Source organism: Lissotriton helveticus, chromosome 1_1 (assembly GCF_964261635.1).
Source record: "Lissotriton helveticus chromosome 1_1, aLisHel1.1, whole genome shotgun sequence".
Taxonomy (NCBI): domain Eukaryota; kingdom Metazoa; phylum Chordata; class Amphibia; order Caudata; family Salamandridae; genus Lissotriton; species Lissotriton helveticus.
In genome coordinates, this window is record NC_136057.1 from 1,111,741,170 (window position 1) to 1,111,767,286 (window position 26,117).

Consider the following 26,117-nt stretch of genomic DNA (forward strand, 5'->3'; position numbering starts at 1 on the left):
GGGCAAATCTAGGCATATTTATACTTTGAATGTGCCGAGTTTGACGTGTGATTGGACTTAATAACGTCATAAAAGACTCAGTTCTTCTAAAACTCCATGATTTCCTAGATAAATTAGTATTCAGGAAAGGGGATGTACCTAGCTGCTGAAGGCGGGTTTTTCTAAGAAATCATGGTTGATTCTTGGAACGTAGTGGAAGTAGCCATGCCGTATTTGGGCTGCATAGGCTCAGTCTAAATATGGTAATGATTTCTATGAATATATAAGGATTGGATAATGTATACCTATATAAGGGCATGAATCGGGAAAATTTACACTAGGGTCCTAGATTCATTTACAACACCAGGACATGTCACACACTTAAGGTACAAGTCCTACCTTTTACATACAATGCACCCTGCCCATAGGGCTAGCTAAGGCCTACCTTAGGGGTGACTGACATGTAGAAAAAAGGGGGTCACAGACATGGCCCTGCAATGGCAGAGGCCTGAGATAAAATTGCAAGGCTACTTTGGTGGATGGCGCAATCAGCGCTGTAAGCCCACCAGTAGCATTTAATTTACCACCCCTGATATGAGATACCACTTTGCAAGGGACTGACAGGTAAATTTCATTACAAGACCGGAGGCTACATTATGCTTTATTCTTTAATAGCAACTCACAGCAGCCGCACTACATCATAAAGGATAAAGCTCTAGAGTTTACACAACAGTGGACAAAGGATGTATCCAGGAGATGATCTGCCTCTTTTAAAAAGCGGCTCGCCAGCAGATAAGTCACTACTACTTATTTCTCCTTTATTTTAGACACTTTTGGCTTATATTTCGTGTATTATACTGATTTAAAACGTTTGAATGCCAATTTGATTCTTTTATTATGGTTTCTATACCATTTTCTTCATCCTTTAACGCTGTTTTTTAGCTGGATTATCTAACCTTATTGCCTTATGCTTTTTCGCATTGGTTTGCTAACCTTATTGCCTTGTGCTTTTTCGCATTGGTTTGAACCCTCACCCTTTCCCCGTGGGTGGCGCTGGTTTCCCCATTCCACACCCCCCTCCCATGGACTTCCAATTTATGGTCGTCCCTCACCCTAAACATGACCTTTCTTTATTCCCTCAGCGCGCGATCGCGCAGTAATCTTACCGACATTCGCCGCTTTTTTAGCGCTGTCCCCGCTCCCATTTCATTTCGTCCGCATCGCTTTGGCTCTGAGGTACGCTCCATATTAAAGGAAGGGGCATTAGCAACACCCTGCCTCCTTTCCAAAGCGACTTTCCTCTTCTCCGGCGGCTGAGCTCGAGCGTTCCTCGATAACTTGTCAGTTGCTCTGCTTCAGCCGCCGGAGATATTCTGTCTATTTGCGCATTTACTAATACCAATACTTTAATAACAATTACCCATTTTTTTATCAACAAATACCCATTTATTATCATCTTTAACAATAATATTAATACGAATTTTAATTCCCCAGGAATATTAATAAGAATATTTAAATAAGGATATTAATTCCCCAAGAATATTAATAAGATTATTAATTCTCTTCTGAACTTACCTTACCTCTCCCACCCTTACCTTACACATGTAATATAATTTAAAAAAAAAAAAAAGGGAAGTCTTTAGATTCTGAGTTTAAATTTAAAAAAAGAGAAAGAGAGGAGAAGTTTTTAATACTTTATCTTCATTATTAACATTCTTTCATTTCCTTGTTTCAAATTACTTAATACCCTCTGAGATCTTTACTACACCATGTCTGACATGGATTCAGATGATGCTACTGCAAGCTCACTTGTGCCTATTGGCAATTCACTTAAGAAATTCCTTGAACAGGAGATTAAATCCTGTATGATGTCGTCCCTCAAAGAAGTCATGTTCTCTAAAAGACTGTGTGATTCCCAAGATCTTCCCCCTATACACGGTAAGAGACCCAAAAAGACGAAACATTGTGAAAGCACTACAGGCCCTAGCGCCTCTCATAGTACGGGAGATCCTAGCACCTCAGTTTGGATGGGAGGCCACTGCGCCTCACTTGAACCTGATGTCCCTCAGGACACTCCCTTGATCGGTGCCCATGGCGGCACAAATATGAACGGTGTCCCTCGCGGCACGCTTTGGAATAGTGCTAACCAAAAAAAGAATATTGGTTTTGACTCCTCTTCCTCCTCCTATGATGACGACTCCTCCAAAGATCCCTCCGACGAATTCGTCTTTGACCTAGATGAGGTCCAACATGACTTTAATTCTCAACCAGATCCGGAGCCGGATTCTAAAAATACTATTCTGAACCCTATCGGAGAAGAGATGTTCTCTCCCCTAAATATCTCTCACCCTAATAGTTCGAAGTGGTTCCCACAGGAACATATTTCCCAGTTTGTCACACGTTGGTTAAGAAACCTTTTAGATAGAAATACCAGAAACACCATGAGATCTGAATCTCCCAGACCTACTATTGAGGAGAGAGTCTGTCAAACTCCAAACCTAGATCCAGACCTTATCAAATTCCTATTTAAGTTAGGGCGAGACCCTAGAAAAGGACTGGAGAGAGCTCTTAAAGGCTGTCAAGACCGTCTTTTAGATGTCTTAGGACCACTTGTTAGAATCTTGGACATGGCTGAACAATCCCACCTCTCCTCTACCCCTTTAAATGTTGATCTCATTCGAGGGTGGAGCCAAGGAGCCGTTGTTCTCCTTGGCAACGCTAATTCCAGTTTGAACGTTGAAAGGAGGAGATCCATTTTAAACAAAATTAACCCAAAATTAGGAGACATAGCAGAGAGGGAACCCTCCCAAAACCCTAAAGGCCTTCTTTTCGGGGAGGATATAATCAAGGAGATTGGTAAATATGTTTCTACCTTCACTGCTCTCGACAGGGCACAAAACAACCTAAGACGGGTGTTTAACACCAACCTTTTTGGTCAGGCCTGGAGAAGGGGTCGCTCTTCCGGCCGAGGCAACCAACGACCCTACTCGTCATTCAGAGGAACTGGAAGAGGCTTCTACCCCCCTAGACAACCCTTCTTCCCCAAAGAGGAAGAGGTCCAAGAAACCGAGGTTCAAGAGGTCGTGGTACTCCCAACACCTCCAATTCTACAACTAAGTACTACTCCTTCTTCTTCTCTCCCTCCCATAGTAGGGGGCAGACTAAAACAGTTTTATCATGTTTGGGATTCAATCACCCAAGATCCATGGGTTCTAGAAACCGTTATGGGCTTCAAGATAGACTTTTTACAGGTCCCCTTCCAAACGCGTTTATCCCAACCCTTTGTCCTTTCAGAGGATCAAGAAAAGATCGTGGAGGAAGAAAATATTTCTATGCTCAAAAAGGGCGCTATAGTGGAGGTTCCCTGGTCCCATGAAAGATTCATAAGCACTCTGTTTCTTGTTCAGAAAAAGGACAAAGGGTGGAGACCTGTAATAAACCTTTGAGAAGTCAACACATTTCTGGTTTATCGTCATTTCAAAATGGAGGGTATCCACCTTCTAAGGGATCTCCTTCTCAAAGGAGATTGGTTAGTCAAATTGGACTTGAAGGATGCCTACTTCACCATCCCTATGTACAAAGAACACCAAGCTTTTCTTCAATTTGCTTGGAAGGAATGTCTATTCCAATTTCAAGCACTACCCTTCGGCCTCTCTTCTGCCCCTTGGTGTTTTACCAAGATCATGAAGTGTATCGTTACAATTCTAAGAGAAAGGGGTATCCGTCTCATCATCTACCTGGATGATATTCTTATCATGTCCCAATCCCATTCAGACCTCCTAAGAGATCTGAAAACTTCCATGAATTCAATAGAGAGTCTAGGATTCATCATCAACAGAGAAAAATCCATTCTCTCTCCCTGCATGACCATAGAATTCCTTGGTTTCACTCTGGACACCGTGAAATGTCTTCTCCTTCTTCCTGCCAAGAAGATTGCCAAGATCCGGAAGGAGATCAGGTCCGTCTTGAAACAAGAATCTTTAACACTCCGCGAACTCGCCAGACTTCTTGGGCTTCTTTCTTCTTCTATCAAGGCCATTTTCCCCGATCATCTGAATTACAGCGCACTCCAGAGAATAAAGAGAAAAGCACTCAATTCAGGTCTCTGGTATGGAGATCTTGTCTCTCTGGACCCAGATGCCAGAGCAGAACTCTACTGGTGGCTGGAGAACTTAGACGCCTGGAATGGCAAAGCTATCTTCGGTTCATCCCCGGATTTCATCCTAGAATCAGATGCCAGTCTTCATGGCTGGGGCGCACGTTTGGAAGACCAGAATACCGGAGGGGTTTGGACACTGACGGAATCTTCTCATCACATAAATTTTCTGGAATTGACAGCCGGTTTATATGCTCTTATGAGCTTCAAACACTCCATTCAAGGGAGATTTGTTGTTCTGAAAATGGACAACATTTCTGACGTGGCCTATATCAATCGCCTTGGAGGAACGAGATCTGCAGATCTCTCCAATCTTGCCAGGAAACTCTGGATGTTCTGTCTGGAACACAAAATTTCCCTCAGGGCGGAATATCTTCCTGGGAAATCGAACATTTCTGCAGATTGGAATTCGAGATTCCTTCTAGACTTCTCAGACTGGAAACTCAATGTGAACGTCTTCAATGCCCTCTTCCATTTTTGGGGTCCCACAGACGTGGACCTATTTGCCAGCAGGCTTACCTTCCAGTTACCCAACTACTTCAGTTGGATGCCAGATCCGGGCGCACATGCTGTGAACGCCTTTCTCCAACCATGGTCTCACTTCCTGGTTTATGCCTTCCCTCCTTTTGCCATGATTCAGAGGGTCCTCCAGAAAGTCAGAACGGAAGAATGCCTTCTGATCCTAATAACTCCTTTTTGGGCGTCCCAAGCTTGGTTCCCGACAGCCCTGGAACTAGCATGCAACATTCCCTTTCTGATCCCAGCATCTCCAGGCCTGGTCTCAAACGCAGACGGGGAAGATCATCATCTTATTCTCGAGGGGAATTTGAACCTTCTTGCCTGGAAAGTGTCAGGCAATCTAACGAGTTGTCTGGACTTTCGTCGACAGCTCTCTCTCTCCTCGGAGAATCTTGGGCTCCTGGAACACACCTTAGGTATAACAACATTTGGAAAAAATGGTTTCATTGGTGCCTGGAAAGGAGTCTGGATCCCGTGGAGGCTCCTGTCGTCAATATCGTAAATTTTCTGGTCGAACAATTTGACAGAGGCCTATCCTATCGTACTATTAATTGCTTTAGATCCGCAATCTCCGCGGGCCATTCCCCTATCAACGGTAAATCGGTAGGTAAAAATGCTATCATTTGTTGAGTTCTCAAAAGTATAAGACTAAGGAGACCCCCTAGACCTAAGTATCAGACCCTTTGGGATGTTAAGTGTATTCTAGACCTTTTTTGTTCTTGGCCAAATAACTCTTCCCTTAATAGAAAATTTCTTTCCTTCAAACTCGCCACTCTCTTGTGTTTAATCTCCTGTAGGAGAGTATCCGACATCAGAAGCTTAGATACTTCAAATAGATGTTACGATATGTTTGGTGTTAAGTTTGAATTACTAAGAAGAACTAAAACCATGTCAGATTTTATCTTTTATCCTCGTTTTGACAGTTTCCCTAAACTTTGTGTGGTTGCTTGTATGAAAGAGTATGGCACGAGGATGTCTCTCCTACGTCCTAACGATGCAAATCAACTTTTAGTTTCTTTTGTTAAACCTTTTAAACCTGTTTCATCCACCTCCATAGCTAGATGGGTTAAGTCTACCATGAGTCTTGCTGGTATTGACCTCTCTAAGTTTCAAGCACATTCTATCAGAGGAGCTATGGCCAGTAAATCCTTCTGGTCAGGTGGTAAGCTAGATGATATCCTGAAAGCAGCTGACTGGTCAAATGCTAACACCTTTGCTCGTCATTATTGTAAGCCTATCGAGCATATGTCTGATGTTGTCCTTCGGGGCTACGAACATGCATAATGTAGCCTCCGGTCTTGTAATGAAATTGCGATTCTCCTATTAACATGACCAGAGAATCTGGATTTCATTAAAGACACGGAGGCTGACATTATCCCTCCCTCCTCCCTTTTACAACTTTTGATATGTCTTTTATGAACTTATTGATTACTTCAATTGTTGTTATTCTATGATTTATGCCTATGCCTCTGTTATCTTTATTATTGTAATGAAGTCTTTTGGCTCTCTAGGCTCTTCACTATGGATTTGGTTCTTAATCCTTTCTTTCTCCTTTCAGGTAATTCCGTTTAACCGTCTGATCCTTTCCATTTGAGATACTGAAGTTTATACCATGATGTTTTCAAGCTCTACTTGGATTTCTCCGTTTATGAAGTTCTTTCCTGCTGCGATTCTTTTAAAAGAGGCAGATCATCTCCTGGATACATCCTTTGTCCACTGTTGTGTAAACTCTAGAGCTTTATCCTTTATGATGTAGTGCGGCTGCTGTGAGTTGCTATTAAAGGATAATGCATAATGTCAGCCTTCGTGTCTTTAATGAAATCCAGATTCTCTGGTCATGTTAATAGGAGAATCGCAATTAAATGGCCCAAAGAGGTGTAGACCAATCTTACCATAGTTAACACAGAGAGTACACACACTTTACACTGGACAGCAGTGCTAAAGTGCCCAGAGTCCTAAAACCACCAACACCATGTCAGAAAAAAGGCTTAGGAGAAAGGCAAAAAGTTTAGGGATGACCCTACAAAAAGGGCCAAGTCCAACACAGCCTACATAGATGAAAGTCAGAATGCGCATGACTGGTTTGGTCGGCCCCAGAGGGCCGACCAAACAGTCAGGGCCCACAGCATTGGGCAAGCGACTCCTCCCCGACCCGCCCGCCCCCAACCATTCTGCCTTCTTGTAGTGCGAGAAGCAGAAACATAAAATGGTATTTAAAATTCCATTTTATGTTTCTGCTTCTTGCACTGCGAGAAAGCAGGGGAGCGACACTCCTCAGGCATAATGGCGGGGCCGTGCCCAGACAGTGGCACCCAGCCAGCAGTCTCCTCAGTGGTCAATGATTTGACAGCCATGGCGGGGTCTCAATCTTTTTTGGACCTGTCAATCACACCATCTTTTATCAGCGACTTAGATGCTTGGAAATGTGTGACATTGTTTTATCATAGGATTCCATCTTTCACATCTAATACATTTCAGTTAATTCAGCTAGAGAATCACTGCTCACCACCAAAGTCTTAGCCTTGTGCAAATCGTAAGATCCAACATCTTTGCTATAAGTTTGCATTATAAGCTCACTTGCATTTCTGTTACGCAAAGGTGAATTAAAGACATACGTTAATGCACAATTCATTTGTTGTCTGTCAGCAAATCCAAAGGGGAGCAGTTCTAAAGTAACTTCAGTGTTAGACCTACTCGAAAAATTGAGGAAAAACTGTTTTCTAATTGTGCACCTTTCAACACTGAGGTTTTAGTGGTCAGGAACAAGAGAATGATACATTCACGGTTCTCAACTAGTCTGTGGTCACATTCTACCGGCCAGTGTCCTACTCCTGAGTGCAAATAACATTGGCATTACATTGGATTCCAATCCTACTGTGGAATCACAAAGTGCTGCTATTACAGAGTCTTGTTTCTTTCAATTTAAACACCTCACATGCTAGTCATTTCCCCAAAGATATATTGTGACTAAAAGATGTATCTAGTAAAGTGTGGTTTACTGGAACTCTGTGTATATAGGTCTACCTAAACAAATGATGATCGAATTATAAAAGATGCAATTCACAGCTGTCAGGCTTATTTTCAATTTGGTGAAATTTGACCATGTCACACCATACCAAGAACAACTTCATTGGTTACTGGTGAACACATGCTTAGAATTTAACTTCACTTGCCCAAAGCACAGTACTCGATATATATCGATGCCAATATTTTTCTGTAAAAGATTCAAGAAATGTCCATCTTATCACCTACTGCATTCTTCTGAAAAGCCTGCTCTTTGTGTCCCAAAGGTTAAACTCTCCGAATTAGGAGTTGGTTTCCCGTGTCCAAGAACCAGAACTTTGGAATGTTCTCCCTCCTCATCATATCTGCGCCGAGCCAGATCATTTCAAGTATCGGAAAGTGCAAATAACTGGCTTTTAGTTTCTTACATGTTTCTCCAGTGGTCCCATACTGAATAGGTCACAGTAATAATTAGCTCTAAGAGACTCTCAATTTGGGCGTATGTAGACTTCATAAACATCCATGAAATAAAAAATGATGTGTGTGTGTGTGTATGTTTGTTTGTGTGTGTGCTGTTTACAAGCTAGTCGTACCTAAAAGAGGAACATGAATCAAGAAACGTGGAGCCCCAACGCCAATGATTGTGAGACACCACTGTTCCTAAATGAAATATGGTAAAACGGTGCAAAACATGTTTTTTTTAAACCAAATTTCAGTTAGAAGCGGGTTAATAAAATATGCACTAATTGATAAAAAATGCAATAACAGCTTCTGAGCTAATCACAAAAGAGGGTGTGTGTGGAAACTGGTAATAAGGCTTATAATTCATACAAACACAGAAGCAACAATGAGATGGGAAACACACAAAAAAATCTTTGCACAGGGGCGTGTTGTTTATGAAATATCTTCAGACGTGTAATGGAGATAGGTTTTACAAGGATAGTCATACATTACTTAAAGGCAACTGTAGCGATAATGGATATGAAAGCAGTGTGACCACTACATTTCCTCGTACAATAAATGTAACTTTTAGACGACAACATATGGACAATTGTGAGAACACACATCCAGCGTCACACAATGCTTGGGAGAAGAAACAATTACTTGGCAGGTACAAAAGCAGATTTTGGACTGTGACAAGATTTTGAGGAGCCCTGTAGTACTAAACCAGATGTTTATGATAACCACATGCATATCCCTCAATGAGCTATTGCATCCCATGTGTGACAAAGCTGACGGCAGATGCATTTTTCAAAGTGTGCAGACTATCATCTAAACATAGGTTTACAATGCAACTCCTGGACATGAATAACCCAATGTAAGTTATTCTCACTGTACCTGATCGGGCTCTGTCAATATCTTTGCCGTCCATGGGTCGCAATCACGGTAGACTGAGTAAATGCACAATCCACTTAACACCACACAGACAAGAATCACCCACAGTCCCACAAGATTTATGTAAAGGGCCCTAGAAAAGAAAATATTTTTAGAAACGCAAACAAAAATATCACAGTTAGTGTTACACTACAAAGACTCATTGAAGAGGTGGGCATCAGCTCTTCAGACACACCTAATATGGTGACAGATAACCCCATCCTTTCATGAAAACAACCATTTTAAGAGATTTCCTACATTGTTATTGTCCCTCTACCACTTCTATACTTTGGGGTAGTGTTTTCTAGAGTTTACGCTCCTGCAGACCCTATATCTGCGCTCCTCACCTTACTCTCTTCAACTTTGGTAGGATCAACCATATGTTATTCTTCGACCTTAATATTCTCCTCTGTGCGTATTAGGGTGATGCTTTTGGTGTGGACCTCGGAAAAGGTAGTGGATTTTACCTTTTCTGCAGTAAATGGCACAGCACCGGTGGAACAAATTCAGATATTTTAGAAAAGATATAATAGGTGCACATGACCAGGTAAGATTAATAGTTTCAACATAGCTGAGATGATAGCACTCTAATGTGTTCACCAGCATGGGTGGGCACAGGGACCCTCTAGAGGTCTGGCCACAGGGCAGTCCTTGCACAACAGTAATACCACAGTAGCAGTTATTGTGGCAGCATGGCCAAGTTGAATGAAAGTGACTGTTCGTGGTAATTAACATCCAAGTACTCACAATACATTTGTCAATTTGATGACTGGGTGGAGGTGCATGAGCACAGTGCACGGTTGCAGAAAAACATCTGCCCCAGTATCACTAATTCACAGAATTTGTTGTTGCACACTTTAACAACCCTCCTATTTGCGTAAGCAATTATGTCACAGTTGTATTACGTTTGTCAGCAGTGGTGATTGCCCTCCACCAGCCCAAGCTGTGGCATGAGAATTGTGCATGCCGCTAGCAGTCTGAGGTGATAGTCTTAGCCAGATTTGACATGCATGAGAGGTGTTGTGTGAAGGCAGTTGATGATGTGTGAGCAGGAAAGGATTTTTAGCTGCGGGACATCCTTCTATGTCCCATTAGACACGACTGACAGGTCCTCTTCTTTTCTGGCTCCTTTCAGCGGATCTCACTTTTGATTACATGGGAGGGAGTTAGGCATTCCAGAGAGCGAGAGATAATTCATGATGAAATTACCCTCAGCATTAATTTTTACCACAAGCTCTTTGTGAGCTTGACTAACCAGAAAGAAAATTACACAACAAGTAAAGTCAATTACAGGGTCATAAAACATGCCTTCAAGTAGGTATTACGTTCCCACAACTTTTTGTAGGAACGTAATACCTACTTGAAGGCATGTTTTATGACCCTGTAAATTATATATTTGGTTTTCAATGTGCAGTTTTTTGCTCAGACAATTTTTGCAGAAGGAAAATATACTGTTGTTCCTCTGGCAAAACAAATTGGTCGTGTCCAAACTGATGCAGCGTGAACGCTGTTTACGAGATTTATGTCAATAACCACTGGATAAGACATCAAAATTACACACGAATGTGCAACTTCCACACATTTAGTAAAAGAACAATATCATTTAAAGAGAAAATACAAGCACTGTAAAAGAGTGCGTTGAACGGTAGAAATAGAAAGAAGACACACATTGTGTGCAAAACATGTCTAATAATCGGATGTATTGATTGCTTAACAATCCCGAAATGAAAATTCCTAAAAATATATTGATGAATATGGGAACTAATGTAAACTAAAATGATAAGTCATATACTCATGTATACACGAGCTTCAATTTAATTCAGTAACGTTTATAAGAAATGTAAAAGCCATCTTTTAATGCTTCCATTATAATGCATCACAGAGATCGAAAAACTGGTGCAAAAACCTTTGAGTTATAAATACATGAATGAAACTTCTGTGTAATTGCATTACAATAATAAGAATCTTAATATACTGAAACAACAATGAATACATGTTTTATAAAAATCTATTATATCTAGGTCCCTTGTGATTCGTGGTAATATGCCATAGTTAGGACTGAACATTTCTATGCAGTCGCTTATGACAACTTGTAATACTTGATTATTTGTTAGTAATACTTGATTGAAGTTATGCTTGGGTCCAATTGCACATTCATGTGTTACTAAGAATTACATTGCTTTCATATATGTAATACACGATTTTTACTTTAGGGTTGCATTTTTCATGGACTGATGTGAAAAGTTGTTGCTTGCCTATTCATCTAACTTTTTCTGTTCTTTCATATGACATTTATGATGCCTAAAGTATACTTTCATGATACTTCGACATGGTCTAATATGTGGAAGCCTAACCTTTTGACACTAGTACATGAAAAGCAAATTTTGAATTGTTCTTTGTGGAATAACGTGTGCCTGAAACAGATGATCGATTCCCATGAATCATCTGGGAAAATTCTCTTAAGTATCTTCTTTTATATCTTGCGAGCGGATGATGGTCACATGAATGACAGACCATTCAGGGGTAATGGTTGATGTCACCTCTGGATGCAGCAGAACATATGTAACTGAAAGTACCCTGGAAGGAAGCTCTCTAGACTCTAGCTCTGGTCTCTCGTGTTGGCCTTGTTCTGTGGATTTTCTGACTGGTTGGACTGGCTTGTCGACTGACTGGCTGGTTGGAGGCACTCGTACATTTTACTCGCATGCTGACAGACATCTGCAAATGCTCTCCGAGACATGCTTTCAGATTTCTGGCTTGAGACATCTTTCCCTTGGCAGTCCTCATTCCCCCGATACTGAGGCTGCTGATGCTGACTTTCCTCTCCCTTGCTATCTTTGTAACTCATGTCAGTGAGGCTCACTCACCCTACTGAGTCACTAGTCTTTTCCTCCTTTCACTCATCCTAAATTGTGACCGCACTATATGCCTATGCTAAAGAACTTTCCTGAATTGTCTTTTCTGCCTTTATCGGTGGTAGGAATCTCACTCTGTTTAACGAACTCTATGGACTCTGTGGCTAAATATTAGGGGGCAGATTTACAATAACTGGCGCATACCTGCATATAAGCAGGGATGCGCCAGTTATTGTGCGCCACGCCTTCGGCACTATAGATGCGCCACATTGTTGCGGCGCACCATGGGGCAAAAACGGCACAGAAGCGCGACGCAGCTCCAGCAGTGCTCTGGGGGCCCTATCTTTCCAATGCTGCGTCAATCCTTACGCCTGCTTCAAGCATGCGCAGGGTTGTGACGCAGCATGGGCTCAAAAGGGACTGAGATTTCACTCAGCCACTTTTAGGAGGCGTTCCTGCACCCCCCCCTGCGCAGGAACGCCTCCTTCTGGCTCAGGGCTTTACAACGTGACACATCTGGGAGATGCGTCACGTTGTAAATACCCCGCAGCATGGCCCATCTTTTGTGCCGCCTCTGCATCACAAAAGTGACTCAACAGCGGCGTAAAAGAGGCGCAAGGGGCTTGTAAATCTGCCCCTAGGTTCCTGATTTCCTAATAAGATTTCCACTTGATTTACTTCTGCTAATGTGTGGGTTTTACACTACAATTTATAACGTACTTATCGAGACTCATGACTTATGGTTACAAATGCTAAATATTGGTTTAAATTCAAAATTGCTAATACAATAACTAAATTCGACACTCATTGTCTGAGGATTCTTTAAATTGTAACTTGAAATGATCTTTCCACAAAGATCGTGCATATAATAGCTTAGATTCTAATGCATAACAGGGACAGTCATAGTTTAATCTAAGAACACCAGATGAATTAGTTATTTATTCAAACTGCTGCAGCAGAGTTGCTGGTTTGTATGATTTAGGCCCGACTGAACTTCTTTAGGAGGTTGTGGGTTACTGTGATTATATTAACATTAAAGTATGATCATGAGAGTGATTTATTTGAATTTGATTTCCAGTTTGAGAGTGATTTACCAATTAATTTGTCCTCATTGGGTAATCAATCGTGGACATCCCAATTCCTCACCCCTCAATGCGATTAATAAGATCCACCGGAGGACTAAAGCCTCTATGGGTGTGAGTAGATATTAAAATTTGAGAACGGGATTAAAGAGAGAAAATGTAGAGTGATTTGGACCCAGTGCAGTGAATATAAAATAAAGCAAAATTCACTTGATCTTCCGCTGCAACAAGACTATTTCACTTGAGATCTCATTGACAGAAAATATGTGTTTCTGAATTGTAGTTAGCAAACCTCCTCATTTGATCTCCAGTGTCAGTGAACTCTGAAACTGCTGTGGCCATTTTGCATTGGCTGTTGTGGAACATATCTCTTGAATATCCTGTGTGTGCTTCAAGTACATTGAAACGGTGGGAACTACTAGCCATAGAAAGATTCCTAGTTGCTGGGAGTAGTGACTGGACCTTTACCAGTTGTGTGAGGATAACTGGTCTGATGTCAGTTGCAGATTCCTGCAGTTTAGCATTATTTAATGAAGCCTTGATGCATCTGTAAAATAGAGAGGTTGTTGACCAAAGGACGAGATCCATTAAACTGGTGTACTGGACAACTTTATGAACCCAACAACTTTCGCCATGAGGATTGTGGACCTGCCTCGAGGTTTTCTTGAGGATCTTGGTTTAGGCATTACACAATGGAAATGGACCTGACATTGTCAGGACTGCACTGATCTGCAGATGTACTGTGATCTGCTCTGAACGCGTGTGAACTGGCAAGGATGCTTTGCAGCCGCTTTCGCAAACCCAGACCCTTGGCTCCACACATGAATTTATGAAAAATAATGAAGCCTTTTTTCAGTGTCGGTCCTTCTGTTTGGGTGGTGTAGGGGTTCAGTCATAGCTCACCTGAAAACAATGACCTTATTTGTAACCCTAGCCTAGCAGTGCCACTCTTAGAGTCATCTGTTATTCTGTTTGTGGATGCTACTCATTTGCCCTTCCACTGCATCTGCACCCTGGACCCTGTATCTGTCTTTATGCCTCTCACTAGATGAATAGCTAGAAAACAAACAGGTCTTTGATAATATGTATTGGCCAATTTGTCCATCTTTGTGCTTCTCCTATGCTTTGATAGGCAAATCTATTAATAAATGGAGTTATGAAGCTTGGAGCAAGAAGTCTTACAGTGCACTGACACGGGCACCCAACGTGCTACTCTCATATCAGGCTACTGCCTTTACCATGAGTTAAGCAGCACGAGCACGGTGGTGGCAGCATACCGTGTAGTGATCAGCAGGAGTTAACAGGTGTTTTTTTTCTGTGTCACTGGAGTGAGGCCTACAGGATCACTCATTCAAAGTTCTGCTGCTGTGTGCTTAATTCACCTGTTGGCCTAAATCAGATTGTTGTGAATTGCTGTACAGTTCATGAGTGGTGTATCTGCGCTGGGTGTATGTGTGCCTGAGAAGGGTACAGCAGTACAAGGATAAAGGAGTACTGGGCAGTGTGTGCAGGTTAAATGCATGTGCTGGATGTATGTGTGCCAGTAGGTGGTACAATACATGAAGGGTATAGCGCCGTGCAGTGCTTGCATACTAAATGTATGTACTGGGTGTATGTGTGCCTGTGAGTGGTACAGTACACGATCAATACATTGCTATGCAGTGTGTGTATATTAAATGCATGTACTGTGTGTATGCGTGCCTGCAAATGGCACAATACATAGCAAACTATGAGTTCCATTTTGAGACTCATAGTTTGCATGGTGAAACATAAGGACATGGAGGAATGCATTGTCAACTGTCAAGTAGCCAATCAGACTTTGTGAGGAGAGGAAACTCTGCAAGACATCTGCTTGTGACTGGGCCTGGGGCCTAAGGCCTGCTAGTCTCCCTGCTGGGTGACATCACCCAAGGAATCCAAGACCACCTACCTTGTAGCCTGGAGCCCCAGCGCTTACCTTCTTGCCACAACAAGTGTGCCCTGTGAGGAAGGGAAGAGCATTGGAGGAAGCAAGGTGTGAAGAATGGCTACTGCACCGATCGGGCCATTGCCCGTGTGCAGGATAAAGCTGGAGACCCTCATATGCCTGGGAAGGGCCGCCATGAAGTGAGCAGTGGACATCACTTACTGATCAGGCTGGAGCCTGTGTGCAGTGAGGCATCAGCAACTCTGTATGCCAGGAGGGGATGCCACAAAGAGAACTACCCTGATTGCTGTGCTGATCAAGCCAGAGCCCTCATGCAGTGAGAATTGGCGATCCAAGATATCAGGAGTTTCCGCTATGGATGGATTACCGTGTGGAGTGGGCCATAGCGTAGTTCAGTGAAGAGCTGGTGAGCCAAAAGGAACCCCCATGGAGGCATCTACTGTAATGATTGGGTCAGTGTCAGTGAAACTAGCAAGAAGTGCGACCTGATCAGAAGTGTCACCAGAGGATTGAGTCTGTCATGGGACCCCCACAAACCTACATTGAGACACAAGATCCGCATAAGGAACTTCACATCACCTTTTCTTTATTGAGGGATGGACTGAAACACTTACACTGCCAGGAGGGACCGCAAGAGGCCTCTGGTTGTTGCAGGACTGCATGTGAGGAACTCATGGATTGCCAGGTGCTGCCTGCCTGGCTGCGTGCAGTGAACTTACAGGAACCAGCCGCTTCCGTTCCAGCACCTGCAGAGGTGGAGTGATCAGGAACTACAGATGCTCCAATTCAGCAGGTACCCATAAGAATGAATTTGGGCCTATTCGGCCCCACTGGAAATTTCTTGCCAGATGGCACTTTGGCACTGGAACACTTTTGGCAATAGAGTGGGAGTGGACTCTTGAGACTTAAACCTCTAGTGCGGTTTACCCTGGAGGTTGCCTAAAGTGAAGGGGACTAACCATGATCGCTAGAACAAGGAGAGACTAGGTTACACAGGGAATGATTACGAAACACTAGAGCCCTGACCTAAGGGGGACTGTGTATTTGTGTGTGAATATAGTATTTACCATTGCGTTTATGGTAATAAAATACGATACTTCTCTTGTTTTATAAAAGGAAGTATTTGAAGGGACAGTAATTTATTGTCACTGTTGCATATACTTTTTGTTGTGAGCCTGTGTTCACCACTGTATCTACCTCCCCTCCCTCTCTGAGGGAGCCTTGAAATGCTCGGACCACCCTACTACTGAGAGTCAAGTGCTAAAGGGGGTCTTGACCCAGTTGCTCAGAATCCATATTCGGAACATCAGGAATAAATGTCCTAAACCCACACAGTTGGGTCTAGTAGCTCCTGCTTGTCGCTTGACCTTAGGAAAGGGGTTGTGACAAACATTCGCTATAAATGTAAGCTATAACTGGAAACACTGCATTTTTTACAACACATTCCCTTAATTGTGTTATCAAACAAATGAGTAGGTATTTTCCAAAACATTGACAATAAAGTGAATCAGCAAAAAACTTTGGGCAAGTAGCTAGTTACATTTCATAGTACTTTGTGCAACCCGACCATGAATTCAGATTTACATGTCGTATTAAATAAAACAGTGTGATATTAATTTCTGTAGCTATGGATTTGGTCTAGGCCAGTTCTGGAGTGGAAGCGGAGAGACTAGATGGTCCTACAACAACAAAATATAACTTGTCAGAGACACCTTTGCCTGGTAATGCAATATACAGGAGGTGGTGCCGATTATTGCTATTAGGGAGCTAGATCCTGGGATCTTTGCGGTGAACAGGCTCCGATGGGCTATTACTCTTCAGCATGTCTCTCATCTCTATTGTAACCCTGTTACCTTACTTCTGTTTCCCCATCCACCACGCCCTTGTTTTCTACACAACCCAGGGTAATACCACCATTGTACCATTGTGTCTATCACCCCATTGCTTTGTAGCTATGTTCTCGCTCTATAGGTCTCTATAGGTATACAACCATACAAAGGCATAGTTTAACTTGTTCCGTGCTGCCGTCGGCCATTGGCCGACTGCAGCACTACCTCCCCAGTGCTGCCGTCGGCCAATGGCCGACGCGGCCCGCATGTTTTGCGGAAGTGCCGCACTTCCGCAAAATCGCGGCCGCCGTTAAGGCGTTAAACTACAATATAAAATAAATAAAGCTAAGCATGAAAGAAAATGAATAAACATTACAGTTTGGCTTGGAATCTGGATTTGCAGGAGACATATCGCTGAACTTGAGACTGGTTCACTCCATAGATTGTAGTCCAGGTGAAGGTACCACCAACAAGAATCGTCCAGAAGGTGTGTCTCTGCAAAGGGCTAGGATGGAAGCTAAATGAAGGATAAACAAACAGATTTTAGAGCTGGGAGATGATTGTGTACATTTTAAATAGCAATGGGCATTTTAAGTACGCCATGTACTTCCAATATTTAATGACATTATACAAACAGCCTAACATCACTATTGTACTACTGAATATCAACACTAACAATATTGTTGCATCCAAATATGGAGGACAGAATATCGAAGGACAAAATATTAAAAGGTAAGTGCATATAGGGGAGTATAGATTTACTATTTCTAACTCCACATCTGTGTGCGATGAAGATATATCTACCGCATAGGTACATATATGTGGAGCTACGTATAGACAATCTATACTAGCCTGTCAATATTTTAGTTTCGATCTTTTGTCCTCGATATTCTGTCCCACTGATGTTGTTGATTCAATATTCAGGAGGCACACCTCCTAAACAAATTGTGCTGTTTGAGAATAGCAGTGTTCATATTCTGATTAGTGTAGCATCTTTTCAAGCCTGGGTACCCGCTAATAACCACACCACACACAGAGTTTAGTATTACATGTCTTTATTCTGCCACGGGTAGCTGTGAAACCCGCATTCTAAAACACACTTTCATGGCATTTTGCTCTGACACCAACTTCACAGCTCTACGGACTCCAATAGGAGCCAAAAGGTTTCCATCCTTAAATATCGCCAGACACTTCATCTCCCCCTCTGTTAAACTAAAATTGTCATTTTTCTACAAATTACCATATATTTGGAACTGGCAAGAGTTGGCAAATACTTCAAGGTGGTCCAGGACTTGCTTAAAAAAATACATTAAATGCAGTGATGAGTGCCGATTAACACATTGCACCCTGCACCCTGGCTTATTTGCAAAAGATCTTTTATGTAATTGTTGAAAGGTAGGGCCAAATGTCGACCAAGAACCTTCAATGTTTGCCCGGCGTTAGCCGCCTCTCATACCATTCAATATTACCAAACAAAGAGGCAGGCGCTGGAGACAGGAAGGCAAGACACAGGAGTTTATTCCGACGGAGCAGAACACGTCAAATCAGACAACAGGGTATCTTCTCGAGGTGCTCTAACCGCATCTCTGAGGCCTGGCCTCTTATACACAGGTTTGTGGCTTTATTGCATGAAACATGTTCTTGTCAATACTCTGAAGTACGGAAAGGCATCCCCGGAATCCCAGGTCCAGGCCCGTTCCCACACACATCTACAGTAGAGTTACCACCCCAATCTCAACATGTGGTGGTTTGTCGCGCAGCTGGACATTCCGCTGGGAACGGGAAAGTGGGTGATCGGTCGGATCTGGAGGTGTGAGGGTATTGATTAACCACCGCTCCTTTGATGTGAGGCGAGGTCCTACTGTAGGGGGCAATAAACTGCATCTGTCGGGCTAGGTGATGGCCTGGGATCAGGCTGGACAATCGGGCAGGGAGGAAGAGGTTGTCAGAAAGGGGGTGTTCCATGAATGGGATGAAAGAGCGAGGGGGTTCAGTACGGGATATGGCTCGGAGAAAGGGTCGCGTTAGAGGTGCGTTTATGGCCCAAGCAGGAGAGACCGGGGCTGTCGGGGCGCGGGGGAATGCTTGCGAGGCTGGGGAGTGAGGGGGAGAGACGGGCAGGCTATTGGCAGTGGGCAGAGAGGTCATGACACACAAAATGGCTGCCACCTACGTTCATAATGGGGCCTAAAAGGGACAAGATGGCGTGGCCACTGCTTCGTGATTTTCGCTTTACTTTCAACGGTGGCTGTGGTGAACATAAATGAACGCCGCTTATGTATACCTAATTTTAGTCATTTTCCACATAATGACTGCTGATTTTAAAATATGTATTTTATTCTCTGATACCATAAGCTTCTGAAGTTTACACGGCCTACAAAGATCTATATATTCCAACGCACTGTGCACTTTGGCTTATTTGGAATTGACTTCAAGCAATCACATTGTCATCAAGACAACTGTAATCGATTTTAAATCACTTGTCCTACTATTTGGTCCTGTATGTCATAAGGCACTACAATGAACTGACTACTTTTTAATTCTCTTTCAAAATGTTGTATATTGTATGGTTGTAAGTTTACTCCTACTATATATATGTGTGTGTGTGTGCGTGTGTGTGTGTATTTGGTCATTTGTAAAAAATTTAAATTTTTCATTTATATTTACATTCACATTTCTTCAATCAACCTTCTTGGTACTTAAATTACTCACCCTAGTCTGGTTACTAGAAGCTGGGAGCTGTCATCTTCACTAACAGAGATCAATGAAGACGGTGAAGAAGTAAGAGCAGCCACTGGGTTCTTAAATTCAATCATTCTTTCACCATCTGAATTAGAAGATGGATTAATCAAATGCAGAAAGTGAAAGAGTCTCTGGCAACAGACTTCCCAGAGCGCCAGGCAGTTACCATATGTCCTTTGGTGGGCACAACGTGGAAAGGTGCAGCATCATATGGAGCATCAGATTTTCTCCTTTGCAGTTGGTGGGAGATCACTAGAGCTCCTGTCTTAAATTCAATGCCAGGTCCCAAACCAGGTCTGGTGGCTCAATGGACTAATGTGTCTTCTGCAGGGGCCTGTTTTCAACCTCACGGTTGCAGGTTCAAATCCCTGTGGGTCAACTCAGCCTTTTATCCATCTGATGGCGACAAAATGAATACCATTGGGTAACAATAAGCATCTGTTATTCAGAGCCAAGATACCTGCTGGTGAACGTGCTCTTTACAAATACACATGTTATGATATGTTATGTTAATGTTCTTTGCATGTCGCCTCTTGTCAACAGAGTCTTTCATCTTCTCTTTATTAATCAAGGCCTTCATTTGAGTTGAAATATCACCTCCTTCTCTTTTGATGGTCTATTGGGGTAACTTGGCTGTCACTGTTCTCCGGAACATCAAAGTCGCAGGACTTTCGCCTATGGTCAAGTGAGGTGTTGAACGATAGGCTCGTAGGTGGAAGACAACATAGTTTGCAAATTGAACCTCTCAAGATTTGATCGTGGTACTGCTTTCTTTAACATACTCATAAAACGCTTCACAAGACCATTGGTCTTTTGCCACAAAGGTGTACTCTTCTGATGCTTTAAGTTCAGATGCTCCTGCAAATCCTTGAATTCTCTACTGTTGAACTGTGGACCATTATCAGACTTTAAAATGACTGGAACGCCCCAAGTTGCAAGAATGCAGTCAAGTCTCTCATTGACTCACTCATGAGTTGTTGATGAGAGATCCTCTATTAATAGAACTCGACGTACTCATCCACAATTACCATCAAATTATGTCCAGTGTTGATTGGACCAAATAAATCGATGGCTATACTCTCCTATGCATGCTTAGGGTGTTCTGACATGGTAACAGTATGTTGAGTAATGTTCATAGAGAGGCAGTTTCATAGATGACAGGCCCTGAGTGCCTCTTTAACCTTCTCATCTAAATATGGAACCAGACTCAATCTCGTGGGGGCTCTCTTGGTGGTAACAATACCACAATGCCCTTTGCTAGCTACTTTGATTATCTTCTGTAAACTCTTCAGAATAAGGATTACAACCCTTGCATTATAACTCCTTCCTGAATTGCAGACAGTTCATCTTTAAAATCTTTGTACTTTTGTTATTCACCATCATTGTTGAGAGGTTGAGCATGTCAGTTCCATGACTGATGTGATATCTTTCAACTTCAGCATGTCACTATCATAGCTTGTTGAATTGATGATCTGGCAGCTGGCGTATTTGCCTTTACAATGAAATTAATGTAGGCTCCAGCCGTCTTGGATGAAGTACCTTGACCTTATTTAGGTACCCTAGAAATGTAACTAGCAAGGTTCTTATCCTTCCCTGGACCATGTACAATGGTGTAATCATACGCTTGTAATCGGAGTCCCCATTGTTCGATGCGATGCTCCATCTTGGCTTTTGGATTGCCAAAGATAGTCAGTAAAGCTTGATGCTCAGTTACCAGAATAAAAAGCTTTCCATACAGGATTATGTGCAAATTTTCACAAGCCCGTACCATGGCCAAACTTTCTTTCTCGGATGGAGAGAAAGCATGTTCTGTTTGGGACAAACTTCTCCTGGCAGATGCCCAAATATGCTTTCGAGCATGGGAGTGTCCGCTGTGCTCTGCCAGGATAGCGCCTAACCCAATAGGGTTAGCATCAACAACAACTTCTGTTTGAAAATTTGAATTGCAATAGGCTATTTAAGTAGCCGTTTAAATTGCTTTTTTGATTTTCTTGAAACTTCTTTCACATCCCTGTGACCACATGAATTAAATATTTTCTTCGCTAACTCTCATAAGATAGCGCTCATCTTTCCAAAGCCTCGTATGTATCTTGAACAATAACTGCCCATGCCAAGAAATTAAAGTATCACATAAACATCTTGTGTGGGATCAGCATTAGACAACGCTTGTACTTTAGCAGGATCGAGTGTCATACCCCCAGGCCTACAAGTGCATAAAATGATGAAATGCACCTGAAATCTTTTTCCAGTTCCAACTCCTTTCACACCATCACCAGCAAGATTTGTTAAGATACTTGGAAATCTTTTTAGTTACCAGTCTCTTTAAGTGCATCAATGAAATCATTAAATGCCTCTATCCACGCAGACCATCAGGCACCAATATTTAGTTTTTTGGTGGTATCGAAAGGTGGTGGTGACTGCAAAAAGTTGGCAGCATGGTCACCAATTATGGGAGTGGCTAACCTTGAGGGTGTAGCTCTTTCTGCTACTGTCAGCTGTCCATTTGAGCCTGTGTCATTCGTTCTTTTTCTGAGGCCTTGTGATGGACCAGCCTCAGAGTTGTCATGGACAATCTGGGAGGCGATGACTTTCTCCCCTGTCTCCATTGGAATCCTCTACTTACTGGAGACCTCTGCAGTTATTCTGAGCCATCACCTGGCAGCTTTGGTGGTGGGCCACTTCAGGTATCCGGCAGCTTAGTAAGCACAACACTCTTGCTTCTTCTTGGGTCCCATCGCCTGGTGCTGAGGTTGTAAAGCTCCACGTATCATGGCTCTAGTAAGTGCAATGACAATATACTTCTTTCTTGATTGTTTTGCCGACCCACACTTCTGCCTGCATCAGTACATAATCACCTTTTGCAGTATCACTCCATATAATGTGCAACTTTATCTTGTGTGGCAGCGCAGTACCTGTATGTATGGCTCGACCATCATTTTCTCGACCATCAATGTGTACATTCTTTGCAATGTTTCCATTGTCTTTATGTGCTGTACAGGGACTAGAGTTGCACTCCGACTCCACATGCATGAAGTGTTGACTCCGATCCTCAACAGCCACATGTGTGGCATGCACAAGCAGTTTTCCTGGACCACAGCAAACTCTCTGGGAGAGCACGGTCATTCTTCTGGTTACTTATCCCCTATTGCATTTCCATTTGCAGCACCTTCCCAGCCTGGGTACCCGCTAGTAACCACGCCACACACGGAGATTAGTATTACATGTCTTTATTCTGCTCCGTGTAACTGTGAACATGACATTCTAAAACAAACTTTTATGCCTTTGCACTCTGACACCAATGTCGCAGCTCTACAGAGTCCGTTAGGAGGCAAAAGGGTTGCCTTCTAAAATATTGCATGACACTACAATTAGGTTCTAATTACTGGCCTAATGGTGGGCAGAAAACATTTGATGAGCCTGGTTTAGAAAGTAGTGGAGCAATTAGGTCTGCTGAGGGTATGCTTCCACTCCCTTGGCAGAGGACCTCCCAGCATATTTAGAGATTCCCACTAGGTAAGAAGGAATCTTGATGCCTTCAGTGGAGCCACCACTCAACTGAAGGCAGTGAAGGTTTGCTGAGCAGGCGCAATGTTTGAGGCAGCTGTTTGATAAAATAATTTTCAAGAATAAACTCTTGCAAACAAATCGATGACTCTGGTGCCTATTCACGTTTCTCATTGTGTGTGTGGACTATAAAGCAATTTCCCTGCCTTTGTTTCACACTGCTGTCTGTCTGACAGTCTCTCTGACCTGTCAGCCATCTGATGAACGGTCTGTCATGGTATAAGTTTCAATGGCTGAGCAAGCGGAGGTTCTGCCACAGGAAAGCCCCTGACAGTTATTTAAGGGAGGGAGGGAGGGAGCCATAAGATTGGGGAGTGGGAGCACTGCTACTATATAGCAGAGCTCCTGCTCCTCAAAACTATGAATGACTAACTAGGTGCTTGAAAGTATATGTGGTGCGAAGATTCCTGCTCAGTATCTTTTACACTTATTGACTCTAGGAAGTCATGAACCACAATAAAACACAAGCTGGATAGTCCTTGCTGAATTAAAATCTGCGTAACAAGATTATCGCTTGGAAATTCCAGGCAATTGGAGAATGTAGGTTAATGTAGGTTTTTTATTTTATTTAACAGAATGACCATGCTCCGCATGGCTTAACTCGTAGGGTCAAGTCCGTGCCTTGAAAAAATACTAAAATACAAATATGTTTATAATGTGTGATTGTATCATTTGAATACTCAAATCATACTTATGATTTGTGAGCAATTGTCTCCTGGTGCTAGGACATATAGTTCAAAAACAAAAAAACATGTTTGGATTGTTACCATTTGCAAAGAAAGTTACGTTGTGTATCCCCTGTGCAGACATGTACTTACTCCTCTAAACATTATTATAGTTCATGTTATTTGTATCACTTTACCAGGACAAGTAAGTTCATAAGCGCCTTCATTTCAAATGCCTTTATATCTCAATTTGGGAAAGAAAGAAGGGGAAGAAAAACTCAAGGAAATTGAACATATTCCTTTTCTTAATTCTATTGATCTTAAATTATGACTGGAGGTTTGGCTTTACAATTCTGATAAATACTTCCTTCAGAATTTCTTTAGGAGGGAGGGTCACCTTTGGTCAACTTGCAGATGCGGCTTTGGTGTCTGTGAGTGGTTATCGAGATCGCACATAAGACCAGGCTTATGTGCCAAAAGCAAAACAACAAATAGAACTCTAACAAGTAGTAGATTGTTATTTACAGAAGACCTTTTATCTCCATGTAATGTAACATTGGCACTGTGCATTTTAGTCTTCCTTTTCATTTTTATGCTGGTTGCACTCAAATTCTGGTGAAAGATAATTCTGATCCTGGGCAAGTTAATGATCTAGTTGAGTATCTTCTTCATTATCAACAGGCTGGTTACAACTTAATGTTCTGAAGACAGTGGTTATCTTTCTTGTGCCTAGTCTCAGTATTGCAAGGGAATGCATCTTTATTCCAACTGCATTCCACTGAGAAAAAGGTAGCTTTGGCCAGTATACTGTTGAACTTGATGAACTCCTGAAGAGTGTCCCTTGAGTCAACTACAAATGAAGAAATATCTTCCGGATCATTTCTGGACTAAACAAGTTGTTAACATAATTCCATCTGACCATTACTGGTAATTCACAAGTAAGCTAATTCAACAATGTTGCATGTCTAATAAGAATCTGCTTAAGCATCAACGTGTGGATCATTGACCAATGGACAATTAATGTTCTTTCAATGCAGCTTCACTGGTACAGTTGCTGATGGAGTGACTTTGAAATAAGTTTGCCAAATCTGGAAATCTCATTCTGGTTGTTGCCCAAGTAATCTTCATAATCTGATTGCCATTTATGAAACCCCTTGTCCTTTGAGCATAAGGTTGCTGTTGAGCTCTTTGTAACTTATTCACTATGGGAGCTCACTCTCAATTTATCTTGTGTAAGCGTTTATGGAACAACCTTCAAGTCAATCTCAGAAAGCTGGACTCCATAGTTCAGTTCGAAAATCCACTGAAATGTAACTTTCTTTAACACTGCACTTCATTGCAAACACCTTATCATTCCAGCGACTAAAGGCCCATGTCTAAAAGATAGACTAGTTTTCATGGGATTATGAACGTGAACATGGTGACCTGTTGTTTTCATTTCATTAGGGAAAGATTTACAAAATAAGGCTGGCCGTACTTAGAATTCTCTGGCCCCTTTCTCACTAAAACAGATTGCCAGAATTTTGACAAAATCGCCTTCTGAAGATCTGAGACAATTAGTTGCATAGTAGTGTTAAATGTAATTGATCATGACTAAGATGTTAGTAAGGCAGAAGATTCAGTTTGCCATGCAAATTCAATTCAATCATTTATTGCTGGTCTAATTAAAATCACTGAAAAAATATGATAAGCACTTTTCAAATAAAATCTAACTATCCCCCTTGCTGAAATTGAAACATGATGAATCCAAGCAACAAACACTTCCAATATGTGTAGGGTATTTAACTTTTTTTTAAATATAAAAAGTATCTTCCCAAAAAATTTATCAATCTGCCTATTAACTGGAGATTTTTTGATGGAAAAAACAACATTTACTGCCTCCTTAACAGTTTTAACGCCAGAGTCCTAAGATAGCGGCCGTAACCAGTGTTTCTAGGAGCTAAAAAATCCAACATAAACAAGTTATATGTAATATCCTCATTCATTGGGCGAAATAACCTACAGAGTGAACAGTTTTCCTAAATTTGGACCAACTTCTCTGAATTTCAGCAAACAACAAATAGAGAAATGAAAGTCTCCATGCAGCAATCATTAGTGGGAAACCAATTTTTTTAAAGAAATTATTAGGCTCTGAAGTAGACTGTGAATCATTACTGAGTCTGCTTGCAAATATGAAAAGAAGCTGTCCAAAACTTCTACTCTTAAATGTATGAAAGTTAATGCACGAGGCAGGATGCAGTTTCCAACAATACACAAAAACATGGGATAATGTGTTCTAAATGTTTCATGATTATCCACTGTCATGCAGTTGTCTTCTGGGCCATGCAGAGATGACTGGAATATAGTAATTTACATTATATGGGTATGAGAAAAAACTGAGTGCCCTACAGAAAGTAAGGGATGGAATAGCATCCTAAGGTAA

General features: G+C 42.0%; 1 protein-coding gene across 1 annotated transcript in view; it reads right to left on the bottom strand.

Moving 5' to 3' along the window:
- LOC144821562 (sodium-coupled monocarboxylate transporter 1-like) overlaps positions 1-26,117 on the bottom strand; it is a 310,280-nt gene that overhangs the window by 98,675 nt on the left and 185,488 nt on the right. Inside the window, exons 6-7 of the mRNA XM_078678751.1 lie at positions 17,101-17,241; positions 8,996-9,125 (exon numbers count right to left, since the gene is read on the bottom strand). Of these exons, the coding sequence (XP_078534877.1) occupies positions 8,996-9,125; positions 17,101-17,241 (271 nt within the window). The remainder of the gene's footprint in view (positions 1-8,995; positions 9,126-17,100; positions 17,242-26,117) is intronic.